The sequence below is a fragment of the Rhipicephalus sanguineus genome, chromosome 5 (assembly GCF_013339695.2).
Source record: "Rhipicephalus sanguineus isolate Rsan-2018 chromosome 5, BIME_Rsan_1.4, whole genome shotgun sequence".
Classification (NCBI taxonomy): domain Eukaryota; kingdom Metazoa; phylum Arthropoda; class Arachnida; order Ixodida; family Ixodidae; genus Rhipicephalus; species Rhipicephalus sanguineus.
The window spans coordinates 191,399,671-191,415,432 of record NC_051180.1 but is presented as its reverse complement, the minus strand read 5'-3'; the positions used below and the strand labels follow the sequence as shown (position 1 = coordinate 191,415,432).

General features: G+C 45.3%; 1 protein-coding gene across 1 annotated transcript in view; it reads right to left on the bottom strand.

The window, feature by feature from the left end:
• The window catches only part of LOC119394536 (talin-2), a 612,547-nt gene that overhangs the window by 446,620 nt on the left and 150,165 nt on the right, over nucleotides 1–15,762 (bottom strand). The window contains exons 3-4 of the mRNA XM_037661859.2: nucleotides 6,483–6,583; nucleotides 3,927–4,056 (exon numbers count right to left, since the gene is read on the bottom strand). Of these exons, the coding sequence (XP_037517787.1) occupies nucleotides 3,927–4,056; nucleotides 6,483–6,583 (231 nt within the window). The remainder of the gene's footprint in view (nucleotides 1–3,926; nucleotides 4,057–6,482; nucleotides 6,584–15,762) is intronic.

Here is a 15,762-nt window from a genome sequence, read left to right as displayed (position 1 = left end):
TTAGGTGAGTCTAAGTCCGAGTGAGTCCGGTTGTGAAACATTTCAGTGAGTCTGAGTCCGAGTGAGTTCGGTTGAAAGAAATGTTGGTGAATCCGAGTCCGAGTGAGCCATAAGGGCAAAATATATTCCATGAGTGAGTCTGAGTGAGCTCCACATTTTTCGCTGACCTATGGTGGTACATGTGAGTATGAATAAAAGACTAAGGATTACATGGAAGCAAAAAGAGGATACAAAAAATAATGACCTTAGTATACATTAATAGCTAAGTCTGAAAAAACAGCAAGGCAGTAATACACGTGAGAACAACAAAGAATGGAATTGCGTAGTACATAGTGTTAGCAATAAGTGCGCAAAAACAAACAGGGTCTTGAATGAAACTCCGGGAAGGCTATTCTATTCCTTAGAAGTACATGGAATGAAGGAGTGCACGTAGGTTTTTGTACGGCGCAGCGCAATGCCAATCGATGTGTAAAATGGTGGGGGCATTAGTTGAGGACGTAGCTGCGGAATATTGCAATAGATATGGTGAAACAAGGCCATGTGAAAATGTTTGTGGCGTGAAGCAAGCGGGGGGGAGCTCGAAAGTGTTTTTTATTTTAGTGATGCTGAGCAGTACGATTCTAGTTGGAAGCGATAAATCTAGCAGCATTATGCTGGACAAGTTCAAGTGAGGTAATGAGCATGTCTGAAGAAGGATCCCATATGGAAGATGCATATTAAAGTTTCGCTCTAATTAGTGTTTTGTAGAGAAAGAGCTTCGGTGAGGAAGGAGCGGAAGAAAAGTTGCGACAGAGGTAACTTAGCATGCGGTTGGCATTGTTAACCATGATGCTGGCGTGAAGCGTCAAATTAAGATGGATGCCATGTTGACGCCCACAAAGCAATAGGAAGTAACCGATTCTAAGATAACATTGTTAAGGATGGAGCAAGGGATGAGGTTCGAGTTACATGCATGACTTTACACTTGTTAGGATTTAGTTTCATAAGCCTATGTGTCACTCCGTGTGACACCATGTTAATGAGGACTAAGAGACTATGTAAGTGTGAAGTAATTAAAGCGGACATTGGTTAAAACACGGAAAGTAACAGCGCGAATGGAACAAGGACAACAAAGGAACGAAGCTTGTCCGTGGTCTTCGTTCCTTTGTCGTCCTTGTTCCATTTGCGCTGTTACAACCAACTAGCCCACATCAACTTGTTACTAATGCAAATTTGTCTGTTAGTTCTCATTAACGTTGTGTCCAGCAAAGAAAACTGAGCCCTTGAGTTCCCCTTATTTCATTCAACCATGTGACACCAGTTACATATGGTGTCAAGATCAGTTTGTAGGGCCTTAGCATCACTGTCATCGGCAAATAAAAGGATGCTAGAGGAAGCGCAGTCAGGCAGGTCGTTAAGAAACAGGAGTGAACCTAAAACAGACCCCTGAGGAACTTCAGAATGAACAGGTTTGGTAGGTCACTGCACTCGGCAAACTGAAGGCAGTTAGTCAAGAAGTACTCAAGCCTGTTAAAATGATTGGGATCTATAGTATTAAGTTTGCTTGGCTTCAGAACAAATAGTTTGTGACAAATTTCGCCAAATGCCTTTGAAGGGTTGAGCAAAACGCAATCAGCCATGGTTCTTCTTTGATCCTGAATTAGGCGTAGGTAAAGGAGAGTAGCTCGGTTTCACGAGAGAGTGATGTGTCCCGAGAAGGTGAGAAGAATGAGATGGATGCAAGAAATTAAGTAAGTTGAGAAGACAGAATGTGTTGCAGGTACTTTACAGGGAATGCTAGTTAAGGAGACGGGATGATAATTGTTAGGTCAGTTCTTGTTAGCGGGCTTGTGAAGTAGAATGACCTTCCCGAGCGTCCAGTCAGCAGGAATGTGATGGGTATCGATGGATTGCTGAAAAATGTTCGGATGAATAATCGACAAATGGACAGATGTGTTTTCTGGAATATTAAAATGAATGCGATCAGCACCAGGCGAGCCAGATATATTGAATGATTCTACAATACTATGAATCGATGATCATTGGGCTCATAAAAAGGCAAGCACGTGTTGAAATGGCGGGAAGTAATTGCACAAAATATCATTCAGAATGGAGGAACATTCATCATCTGATATAGTAGCCCTGCTATCGTTAACAAGGTTAATAGCAATAGTTCTCATCTAGAACTCTCTAATATCAAAACGAAAAATTTGAACAACAAATACAAGATGTAGTAGTTGGGGTTAATAACCAATGAACCACACGAAATCTTATAAGTACTTGTGACTCATACCTTAATAGCAAATAGCTTTTTGGTATATTTCATTGTTGAGGTGTAACAACCTTACTGGGCAGCTGCTGACCCTATAATTGCCCTGAAGGGTTTAAATTCCCTAAGGATGCAACAAATAATTACATTACCTTCAAATGTGGCCTAGTCAAGCATGGCTTAAGATGTTTAAAAGGTATTTCAAGTCCTCTCTTCACTTGAAGAAATTGACACACAATTTGGCTCTGGTATATGAACACTTGCTTCCAACCACTGCAGCCTGTTCAGCGAAGGGGCCTTGAGCGGCCTTTGGAAGAATAGTGCTACACTGTTTTCATTCTGTCAGTACAACTTGATTTGTATTGAAACTTCACTGTACACAGCAGCATGATGGTGTGAAAAAGCTTTTGTCTATAAGTCGAAGATAACAAGGTTATAGGCATGATAGGCTGATAGGCTTCATGTTGTAGCGGGCGTGGGATGAGGTGTATAAATATACGCGTCAATAAATTGTTTGTAAGTAAGAAAGGTTACCTCGCACCTAAACACGCATCTGAAGTCTAAGATATAACAAAGTATTTTTTTTTTTTTCATCATAACATAAAACTGACACTGAGGAGAGTTGGTGATCAATGTAGGTTGGCTAGCATGCGAACTGATAGGACAATGGAAAGACTTGCACAATTATTAAACTTTGCATGGCTCTGCCAGTCTGCATGTGCACTATTACTGAGACACTCTCATAATTTCTTTTTTATTCTGCTTCACTAACACATCCAAAATGAGATCAAAATATTGTCATGTGGTTCTGACAGTGAAGCAAGCAGAATCCCAGCAAGTAAGGATGAAACACTTTATTGGGCGAACTTGTGCCCAGAAAGAAGTGACACACTCAGTGCAACGACAGCCTTGAGAACACTCGTCAGTCGTCGGTAAGTGAAAAAAGTGACCAGCGGTGAAACACGTCAGCTTTTATACATGCGTCACAGTACATTCTAGTGTCATCACTGATGTTCATGGACAACCTGGAAGGTGCTCAAACATATGCATCGGGCACGCAATGCTCGTAGAACATTCGGCGCCATTAGCGAAGCAAGTTGAAGCACAGCCGTGCCGAGCAGTAAAGCGCGTCAGAAGAAGGTGACACAAAGGAAAGCACATACGCGTGTCAATATCTTCATTATAATCCCCATATACACCATTGATATATTAGAGTTTGACTGTTAGTATTTTGCTGTGAAAAATGCCCTCGCGGCAGATGTTTCCAAGTGCAACAATAACGCTGAAAGAATAAACCAGTCAAGACGACGAAGGACAAGGAGGAAAGTAGCCTTGTCCTTCCGTCTTCCTGACTCACTTACATTCTTTCAGCGTTATGTACCAGTTGACCCAGACTTCAACATCACTGCAATGCAGCAATGAACCATTACAGCCAATAGCTGCTCTGGCCTTGGGATGGACTTGTGAAGTTTTGCAGTCAGCACTATGAGTGCCATGCAATATGAACTTTCACGTCAACCCAGTAGCCCATTGCACAGCCATGACCAGGCTTTTTCATTATCTATTAAAATGCTGTGCCAAACCTTTCGGTCCCTGGCTTTTACATGACACATACTAACGTCGCACTAACATAGGAGCCTTGTGTTCTTCATAAAGGGTCGCACTGCATCGTACTCACCAATCTTGGTGCAGATGACCACCATGAGGTTGGCAATGGGCTGACTGTCGTCCACCAGCACCGTCTTCACGGAGCCATCCAGCATGCGCACACGGAGTGGCCGCAGTTTCTTGCGGTACTCCAGGGTGTCCTACATTGTCCACAACTATTAGGGCTCCTCAAAGACTCTCCTCGCCAAATCGCTTCTCCCAAAGCACAAATGCCCAACAAGAAACGTCCCTGCTACGTGGAATAGACATGCATCGTTTTGTGTGGTTCTTGCCATTTCCATCATTTACCAATGAAGAGAAGTTGCCGAACAAGGACCACTGCCAGAGCCATTTCAACAAGGAAATCAGGGCCCTCCGTCTAAATGACACCTGCCTCGTTTGCAGTTTTAGTGACCGCTACACGTGGGCTCATCTGCACTGGCAGTGCTGTAGCCACACTGCATGTAAGGCTGGCATGCACACTGGATGCTTTCTGAGAGATATGTCTGATGAGCCCAACTACGTTTTCAAGATTCATTCCTGCTCACTCATGGTCTCGCACAGGCCTACATGTAACCATGTTCACACGACTGCAGTGTGTGATCCTCGTTTTGATGGTGCTAAGAATCTGCTGCCATTAAGGTTTCATATTTGGATCTTCAGCAGCACAAAGGCGACAGAGCAAACATGGCAATGAAGTTCCAGCAGCTTAAATTGTGAGCAAAGCTGAGAAAGTGCTGCGTTCAATAGGTGGCTAGCAAAACGGCACGTTGCCTGCTACAGTACTTCCAGTTCGAGGCCTAGCTCTTCACTGCTTCATCGTGCCTGCTCTTCAGTGTAATTGGGGAGGAAACACGTGCACTCCTGCAACGCATTTGTTACTGGTTGTTCAGTTATTGTGTTGTTAAATTCGTGTAACAATAGATACAAGATATTTCGCATTTCACAAAATGAAGCGAGAAGTGAAAATTGGCAGTTGCTGTGAATGAAGCATGGGGAGAAGCAGCCAGTGTACATATGCATTTATGCTTCAAAACATGCAGTAATATTCAGTATACTTCCACTGCCTACTTTCTGTCAAATGTGTGGAAAGCGCTGAGCCCGGAAAAGGCCAACGGAACAAAATGGCCACTTCATTACTGGTATCCCGGGACCTAAAATGATCGATGTTCCTTTTGAAAAGACAAGTGACATGGTATGGCGTTTCTCGTATTTGAAACTTGAGAGTGTGAAGTGCCAATACCGTTCAGTGGAACTTGAAAGAAAAAAGAAGAACGGTGAGTGAGCAGAATTTCGCACGCCTTGAAGCACAAAGTTCCGAGTGTGTGAGAGAACCAAAGCTCACACAAAGCAAGATTCAGAGGCATAAAAGAAAAACCAGAAAACTGCGAGAGTGGCTTACTTTCAGTGTAAGAAGCACTTTACTATTGCCATTCACTATATCAAACCCGAAATGGTATCTTTGCAACACAAAAGTATATAATTTTACTTGTTGGCAACATGAAAACAGATGTACAAGTGGGCGAATATTTCATGACATGCATCAAATCTTTATATGTCACGAAACATGCACGAAAACACTCTGCAAATGCTGCAAAACAGCGTGCATGTGTAAGGAGGTGCATGCCTCTTGAATGAAGAAACAACCGTTTGCACCCTTTATAACCATCCAGTACTGATTGCATTTGTTATTCAACTAAGCTGTACAGCACTCCAAGGTGTTATGCAGTAATTTGTGAGAAAAAGGGACCAAGACTGCTAGGCGGAACACGAAGAAAGCGATGGCACAGGCAGAAATGCTCGAACCAGAAGTTGATGCAGACGGCCGCCGTAGCCCACAATTGTTTACCAGAGTCAGGTTTTTGCTATCTACCTATTGTGCTTCTAAGGTATTTATAACTGAATGCAATGCACACCTTTTTCTTTTTTTTGACAAAGTGAGTCTAAAAATTGCCAGAACATTGCAGATGACTACAAAACAAAGCCTTATTCACGATGCAGGCAACAGCCGTCGTCAGGGTGCAGTGTCATCACCATCACAAAATGGCAATGGAGCATAATTTGTTGTGCATTTGCATAAGTTCTTTTCAAGCTTGACTGCAATCTGGGTGCATCAAATCTGCTCCCAGTGAATTGCAAATGGTGATGTGCCACTTTTATTATGAATGCTCATGTCAAAAGAAAGCCATTTTGCCTTCTGAAGATGGCTGCATTGCATTGCATCTTCTGTGGGCCTGTCTCCAAGCGTAATGCAAGGAAGATCTTCAGCTGCGCATCGATCGTAGAAAGCTACCATGGGCCGAAAATGGGAAAGAACCCGGAACTCAAAGACAAGCCTCTCTCCTTGTGAGCCCAGCTTGTCGTGGCCCTCGAATTAGCATACAATCGAGGCCTACTGAGAATTCACTTTAGAGCCAGAAAAACTAAATCCCAAAGAAGAGAATAAGTTTCCCATTCTATGAAAGCATGTCTATTTTAAAGACATGCTAACAACATATTCGGGTGCATTTTTATTTTAAACCAAGTAGGTATAAGGAGGAATGCCCATCTCTGCAGTGGAAGTAGCTGTGAAAGAAGAGAGAGTTACCCCTGATTTGAGCAGGTAGTAGCCGAGGGCCTTGCCATTTTCTAGCCAGCAGCCAGACTTCTTTGGGTCATCATCTGTCAGGAACAGCCCATACTCTTTGGCTGAAAAAAGAGTGAGGTGGCAGTTAGTATGCACATCTAGCAGCACATCTTTCACATACTATTGCAGAGTGATTTATTGGGATGAAATCATGAATGTCACCAGCTATTGCATCATTATCCACAAATAGCAAGATGATAACATAAAGAGGTAACGCAAGTTCCAGCTTCAATAAAGCACACTTTCTAGACATCCTAAACGGCCAGTTTAAAAAAGATAAGCAATAGAATGGCAATTCTGCAATTAAGTACAAACTAAATGATCACTTAAAGAAACCCCATCTACCGTAACCTTTTTTATCCCCATCCTGTTTTGCATCGCAATAAAAAGCGTATGTCTGAAGTGTTTAAGCTCGCAGTGACAACAAATTTTTAAAACAGAATTTTTCCATCCGCAATGTCACAAACTGTGTACTGACCCTGGCTACTGTATGCAATGACAGTTGTGCTCGTGAAAGTCGCAAAATGGAAGCAAATGCACTTTATGCTGGATTATTTCTTTTCTTTGGCATTGAAATTATTACCACAATAGCTGTTTACAGCAGGAAACCAATGCACTTCCAGTTTTCTTTCTTGGCGTGAAAAACTTGTCCTGTTCCAGCAACAATGGCGCACCAGCTGTTGTGTGGCTCTTCTCATGCTGAACGTGCCACTCAATGAACAGGAGATGAACATATGCTTTACAGAAGAAGAGAACCGCAAATGCAACATGGCAGCCAACATGGACGCCTCGGTGAAGAAAGGCGAGATCTTCTCCTCACAACTCCACGGGTCGACTGTGTCACGAAGTGACTCCACCGCTGGTGAATATCGGCACCCTTCTCTGAACGAGAGCTCACAGACATGCTGTGAAAATTCTGTGAAGTCAGCCACGCTGCTCTTCGCCCCAGGCCCCCCCAGCCTGGAGCTGCGCTTCACAGAGGTCTTCACAGAGGGCAAGAAAGTTTTCAGAGTGACCTAAGCCAGCCTTGCTGATGAGGTAAGGATTATTTCATTGTTGGGGCCAAAAAACATCCTAAAAACAACGCCAATGCAGGGCCTCACATGAGTTCAGGCAGACAAACTCGAAGGCAGCACCACTATTCAACATATGAAAAAAAAAAGCAAAAATTACTCTCCGACACAAAGAAAAGCTGCCAGAAGTGGAAATAACACAATCTTGTTTTCAAGGAAAATAAGTCTACCTGTGTGGGTGACATCTAGGGGTCATTTTTTTCACCACCTTCCGAGCAAAATTTAAAGGCCCAGTGAGAGCCATGGACAAGAGCATTTTGAAGCACGCTTTGTAGGAGCTGCCCTCAGTTTCGTAGCATGTTGCCAAGCCAAGAGACTACAGATAGAATAAATAAATGCTAGCTTGGCATTAAAACTGTGCTAAAATGACAACAAGAATGCACCAGAATGCTTCTTCAAAAGCTGTTAAAAGCAAGGCATAGAAAGAACAACACAACAAAAAAATCTCTCAGTTCCACCCCAAGTGAAAGCGGTACAAGCTGCACAGCACTTATTCGCCTGCATTTCCCTGGTGTTTATCTTGTATTTATCTGCTCTTTTCTGTTCTTTTCATGCGATGATGTGATATTTCCTATCCTTTCCTGTCCTTTTCTTGTGATTATCCAATTGCTTTTGTGATTATCTATCTTCTGTTCTATAGTCTTCTTTCTACTGCTTTTATGCTCTTTGCTAGGTGCTCTGACTATAGGTTGGCAAACTCACTCAGACTCAGATGGGCCCGTGAGTCTGAGTTTGAGTGAGTCCAGGTGAGTAATATTTTGATGAGTTTGAGTCCGAGTGAGTCCGGCTGAGGAAAATATTGGTGAGTATGAGTGAGTCCTAAGCGCAAAATACATTTCTTGAGTGAGTCTGAGTGAGCTCCACCTTTTATTGTCGACCCATGGTCCTATCTACTCATTTTCACCATTACTGTCAGCCTTATATCGGTCTACGTTAATATTCAAGTCTATTCACACATATCTCAACGCACTCACGTTCATGTGCCACCTCAATATTTATTGGTCACAGACGTGAATTGGGAGGGGTGCCATGACCTCCCCCCTCCCCCAGCAGACTCTTCACGGAGAGTTCTTGATAAAATATCTCATTTTCGTGGTGCTCCGAGATTGCTATAACATGAGAGTCTCTAGTTTCATTTTTCAAGGAAAGTATTCTTAGATATACTCCTACATCGCCTAAACATTCCAGATGAGAGTCTCTGTCCTCCCTTTGGCAGGCTAGTATTCCTAGGTGCTCTGAAGAACACCAACAGGAGTGCATGACATGAATCGTGTTCACGATATGACTCGCATGCCCTTTGGCACTACGGCAAGCGCTTTTTTACTAAGTGCAATATTGCAGTACCACTTCCAGTGCGTATTCAAAAAGTATCGAGAAACAGCTGATAAGTTGACGAGTTGCTTCTATGTAGGCAACATGGTCACCAGGTTTCCCTACCACATCAGATGCCTGCAAACTATACGACCATGCCAGAGAAATTTTTGCTCAGGTTGGAATGAAGTTGCACAAGTGGGCACCTAACTGCACCAACATGGAAAACCGCACAGAAAAGCCGGAGCACACGAAGATAGACTACTGTGGAACACCAGATCAGACAGGCTAAGCTTGAACGTCTGCGACGAGCAAAGCAAATGAAATGGTTCATTTGACAGAATTCCGCCTGTCTGTTCCACCCTCTCGGTCTTGCAGCTCCATTTCTGATACACACCAAGATTCTCTTTCAGCATATTTGGCAAAAAAACTTGAGTGGTGTAGTGAAATTCCAACTCAACATGCCCAAGAGTGGGATATAAGGTGCACAGAAGTCCGTGACATTAAGACCCTTTCCAGAGCCGTACCCAGGAATTTTTTTCGGGGGGGGTTTGTGTGTAGAACGGCTGCCATTTTTTTAAGATTTATGCTGGCTATTTTCGTGAATAAATCAAGTACATCGCTTACTTGTAATAATTCGATGGTACTTTTCAATTATTTGTACACAAATAAAGAAATTGGTATGTTAACCTCAAATTCTGGTTAAAGCAAGAAATAAAAGTTTGGACAATAGCACCTCCAAAGCCGGGGACACCGCCACCAACGGCTGCTGATGAAGTAACACAATGTAACCGCGGTACAAAAACGCGGCACTCTAGCGTCGCCAGTGCCAAGTTGGCGACGGGAATTGCAGCAGGTTAGGTCGTTCCGTACGTAAGCAGAGACAGTGAAGAGATCAGAGACGGGTGTGGGGAAAAACAAAACTCTAGTGATATTGCAGCACAAGGAATCTAGTACAGCACTTAATACCAACTAACAAAATACTACATATAAAATCAATAAATCAGCTTACAAGAGAGAAGTATTACAAACTACACAAAACTAACCAACAATAGAACTACAGATGAGAAAGTCCGAAGGTATAAACAGGTGAAGGCATACGTGTGATGACCGGCAGCGTTGAGTCCACGACGATCGGATGCGAGAAGTCAGAGAGAGTTCTGGCACAAAAGCGATGTCGGCAGTGTTGCAGCGGTGGTGTTTCCGGGAGGCAAGTGCTTGAAGCCGATCTAGGGCAGGTTGAGCTTACTCGAGGTTGAAGCCCCGATGCCTACGTTGCAGACGTTAATTTCGCGTCATAACTAGACGAATGGCTAAGTTTAGGTGGCCAGCCGATACAGAGCCACACTAAAAACTTCTAGAAGGGATACTTCTTGATCTGCTTCTACACCATGTTGGTCAGCAACTAGACTGCTTAGCAAGGCAAAATCCTGCGCTTAAATCGCCCTCCGTGTCCCCTCATTCTCGTCCTGGGGGAAAAGAGACCTTACATGGGTCCAATCATGCACGTTTCATTGTTACAAACTCCACCCTAAAAATATATTGACCACATCCCTTTTTAATTAGGAGAGGGTCCTCAACTGAGCGAAAGTGACAACCTGTTGGGGTTCTCTCATACGGCTTGTCTACAAGCAGTTTTGCCCGTGGGAATGGTCAGTTTCCTTGGTTTCAGCCGGTGCGTCATGCAGTCTGCAGCTGGTTCGGGGTGCATCACGGCTTTTCACGACCCTGCGGATGTTGCCGTAGGTACAAAGGATCAAAGATCGGCGACTAACGTTTGAAGAAGAACACCCCATTCAGTACTTCCTTGCATTAAAGACCAGTCTTTTCATGAGCGAACGGTTCCGCCGGTCAGTGGGGGAGTGCGGCGCCCGTTAATTTGCCGTTACGCCGGGTTGCAAAAATGGCAGTCCGTGACGGTATGTATGCAAGCAAACAAACAAGCCACCCGACATTCCGATCTTCTTGTTACCGTTTGCACATTCTGCTTGCTGGATAGTTTCCTCGTAATTGCGAAAGAATAGAAGGGTTGAAGCTTGGGCTAGCTGGGTTTAGCTTTTAATCGACTCTTGAAACATAGAGGGAAGTTTAAACGAGGAAGTTTTTCCTTCTCGGCAACTTGTAAAATTCTGTGAGGGCTTGTCCTGGGGTCACTTGAAGTTCTCGATGGATGCCGAGCAATGCTAGTCCGGTCAATCTGTCGTTGTTCATACGATTTCGAAGGTAGCTCTTCAGCCTTCTCAGTGTGGAAAAAGTCCGTTCCGGGGTCGACGTCGACACGGGTAAAGTTGCCAGGATAGAAAGCAGGCTGTGGATTTCGGAAAAAAGTCGCGGTTGCACATCTCTATGGCCTGTAAAGCACAAGCTGGGTGATCCTTTTCTTCGATCTGGCAGCATTTGTTCACCCACAGTGTGAACTCCGCTTCGATGACATTAGCCGAAGGAATGTCGCCAAGGTAAAACTGCACTGCATCATCAATATCAGAAAGGCTAGCCGATGCGCTGAATTTCGGCAGCAGCATGTTAAGGCCAACCATGACCTTCTTATGGGCATCGAACCGGTCTCTTAATTGATTTTCGAAGTCTGCCAGCAAAGTCAAATACACATTCCTCTGGTAGTACTCTTCGGGAGTAGCAGAAGGTACGTTGCTTCTTTGCATCTGCCTTCCAGTGACGCGTGGTAGGACCATCTCAGCATTTGTGATCTTCAGAAAAGAGAGCGACTTCAGAAAAATCTTATTAAATTCCGTTTCCGCACTAGCCCTTTTTGTGGAAAGAACATCTATAACATTCTCTATGTGATCGCACGCTTGAGCCAAGTCGCAGTCAATTTTCTGAAGGAACTTGCAAAGTGGCAGTGTCAAAGAGAAGAGGTCGCTACAGATCTGAAGCGAAACGACAAACTCGGGCTTCGTAGTGGTATTGAGCAGTTGAGGAGCTTTTGATGAAGTATCACATGACGCGGCCTCTTCTTCCAAACATTCGAGGAATTGTACAATAGGCACGTACAGTTCAAGAAAACACTGAAGTGCATCGTGACTCTCTACCCACCTTGTTTGGCAAAAGGAGAGAACTGATTTTCCTTTTTGTGTTAAGTCTTCTACTTTGTCTTGCAGTTGGTTCGTCCTCTGTGGCAAAGCTCTCACAAACGTACAGGTTGAGGATACAGTTCCCAAACAGTTGTGGATGCTGGGGAGTTTGCATGCGTGAAGCAGAGCAAGGTTCAACGAGTGGGCGCTACAATGCACGTACAACGCTTTGGGCGCTGTTTGGCAAATGAAGGCTTGAACACCGTTTAGGTGGCCGCTCACTAATGCCGTGCCGTCGTATCCTTGCCCGCAAAGTAGGTTCAGGTCGAAGCCATGACCTCTAAGGCTGTTCAGGATTGTGCTCGCCAGCGCCTTGCCAGTGAGATCGTACACGGGAACGAAATCTACAAAATCTTCTTTAAGTATGGGTACTCCCGACGTGTCGTGTCCAACGTACCTTACACATAGGGAAATGTGGGCGGTGCGAGATATATTAGTGGCCTCCTCAGGTAGAACTGAAAAACACAAACCTGACTTGACGTTTTCAACTATCTTTCTATGTATGATTTTAGCACAGACGGTGATCAACTCATTTTGAATTTTTGGGCTCGTGTACAGCGCATTCGCCGGAGATGTTTCCACGTGAGCTCTCAAGGCGGCATCTCCACATTTTGCCCTCATCCTAAGCAGTGCGTGGAAATTTCCATCATTTTTCAATGGCAGCACTTCAGACATATTTATCGAACCAGAGTCGTCTGTGCCGCGAAGCGGTACTTCTTGCCTGCCACAGAAAAGGATTGTTTCTATTATTGGCAGCAAGTTCTTGCAGTTTTTTTCCGCCTGCTTTTTAAGGCCGTGGTCAAGTTGTGTTAAGATGTCATGCTGTGAACGGGACCGGACTGCTAAAAAGTTCTCCGATAGCGTTGTTGACATGGCGTGGTAACTGCTGGATGCGTGGCTCTTAAAGGCGTCCATGGCTTTCTTGTAATTGGTGAACTCCTTAGTTACAAAACAGCCCAAGCGCTGGTGCTCCCCTTTTCCTGCACACTCGCTTGCAAAGACTACGCAATATTTGCATAATGCTCCTTGAAGCTTCTCTGAATAAACAAGCCATGGGTAACGATCTACCCAGTGAGGTTGGAACTTCAGATTTCTTTTCCCTGTGGCTGGATAATCATAGTTAGCCGGAGGGGTCCACGGTTTGACCAGCAGCTTCTCCGTCGTCTCTGGGTCATCTACATTATTGCTTTTCGAGACAAACAGCCCCAAGTCGAAAATATTCGCACTCGTCGCACAGAGGGGACGCGAACCAGAATGTGTAGGTGCCATGCCACTCACCTTCCTTGGGTATTGCCCAGTGGTAAAGGCGTCACATTGCACAGCGTTGACTGCAGAACAAAGGTCACTTGGAATGTCACTGCGGCCACCATCATTTCCCGGCGGCGCATGGGTGTCGTACTTGTGTTCGTTCTCAGGTGATTCACATAAACCGGTGCATCCTCCTGAGTCGCTACAGAAGTTCCGACGCGCTTGGCTTTCCACCAGTGCTGAGGAAGGCGAAGTTTTATCCTTCGAAGGAGGCGGTTCTTCTCCGTCCGCTTCATCGGTTCAAACTTTCTTGAAGTAAGACGCAAGACTCCTTTGCTTCGTTGTTGCAGAGTGTCTTTTCATTTTGCTGCCGCAATCCTGTGCACGCACACAGAAGTGGCCAGTGGCTCCAAAGAGACGTTTGCGACTGCCTCGACTGCCTGGCGTGAACGGCGGACGATGTTTTTTTTTCCTCTCTTATCCGCTTTACAGTAGCTAGAATGTAGAAGTGTAATGAACGCGCCGGCTCCCACGTGGCACATGTGTTTTCTGAACGCCGCTACTGCTGGTGCGCATGCAGGCCCATTACTGTACTCCCCGCCACCGCTGCAGCAAAGTGGATTAACGCTACTTAAAGACCTTTTCACAGAAGTCTCCATGGGCACTCGATACTCCCCTTAATAGACGTGACCCCCCAAGAATGCACTGCCGAGACATTTGCACTCCCGTGGTACAGTCCAGAAAGGAGGTGCTGCTCCTTTCCTGTGAAAAAGTCACCTTTTCACAGACAGCTCCCTGGGCGCCTGCATAATTCTCTCTGGGCTGCGCCAATTAAATAGCCGTGACCCCCCAAAAATGCACTGTGAAGGCTGCGACATCAGCCTCTGTACTCCCGCGCGCAGCCCAGCTTGGCGGCGTTTTTTCTCTCCTGTGAAAGTTGACCCCTGGTGCCAGATTGTGTGCCGGCTGTCTCCTTGCTTCGTGCGCTTTGTAGGGAGGCGCATATACCTTGTGTGTACAGAAGAGGTAGATTTCCTTGCAAGTGGTTAAGGTTGTTCGAAGTTGCTCGGATATGCCAGTCTTTCAGTAGATGTCATCTTCGGTGATTCGTTTCGGTGGCGAGGACTGACTGCAGTTTGTGAAAAGTTTATCCTGCAGCCTGCGTCCTCGAAATGTGCCGCTGAGTTGTTCCGCTTAGCGGTTTCGTTCCCTGGCAAATTTGTGCACGTCGTGTTGCCGTTGCTGTCGAACTGTTTACCTTCACAGAAGGAGACGCGCTTTTCGTAGGAACCCAAAGCCAACACGTGTGGTCCACACAGACGGATAACTTCTCCGGTGGCAATGCACAAGAAAAGCATCTGGAATCAATAAAGGAGCTGCTACGGGGTGAAAGACGAAAAAAAAGACAGAGACTCAAAGGAACGCGAGGGCGAAGTGCAAAGCTGTACAAATAGGGCAGGTGCACGTGCGGGGGAGGGAGCGCTGAGGTGTTCTGGTAAAAGGATAGGCTTGACGAAAGGAAGAAGAGGGAAGCAATGCCTGGAAAGTTGCAGTGTAACTTTGGCAGCTGGTGGTCACTGTGAAGGCGTGTAAATATTTTAGTATCACCCGCAAAGTTAAAGCATCAAAAAAATTTCAGGGGGGTCAGAACTTCCTGAACCCCCCCCCCCCCCCTAGTTACGGGCCTGACTCTTTCAGTGCCCAGGTTTTGTTTGTCAATCACCAACTTGGACTATGAGCTCCACGTGTTTATGGACGCAAGTAAGGCCGCTTATGGTGCGGCTGCTTACCTGCGGCCCAACCACAATGGAGCACCGGTTGAGATGCTCATGGCAAAAGCCCAAGTAGCCTGGAAAATCTCCCAAGACTCGAACTTATTGGAGCTTTGATGGGTGCCCGACTAGCGAAGTTTATAACTGAAATCCAGGGTTTGACGGAATCCCGTCTGGTCGGGAGGAGGCATTGTAGAAGAGGAATAAACGCCGACCACAATAAAGTGTTTTTAAAAGTTTATAATTGACATACTCGCAATCCCTTCTTCTAAATTCTATTTTTGGACTCATTGAACGGTGGTGCTTGGTTGGATACAAGGCATCCCTTCAGGGTGGCAACAGTTTGTTATATACAGGGTCCCAGAAATCCAAGATATTACTGACTCTTCCCAACAGAACCAATGTTCTCCAAAAGAAAGCTCGGCGCACTTACTTTCCTGAGACATGTCAATACATTCTCTGACTGACAGAGAAATTAGGTAGCGATGACTAGGTTGGTTGGCAAGACGCGAAGGATGGCCCAAGCACTCAACTGCCCATCTGACAGCTGCAAAACATGCAGAGTAGCAAGTAGACACCGTTACGCTCTATGCATCATCGACAACGGTGCACCTGTTTTCGATCTATCAAGATACAGTTCCAGGTTGCAGGTGTTGCGAGTCACGGCTTGGATATTGAGGTTCGTCGCCGCTTGTCGCGCCCGGACAACCCCCAGGACACTTAACGACGGAGGAGTTTGTCACTTCTG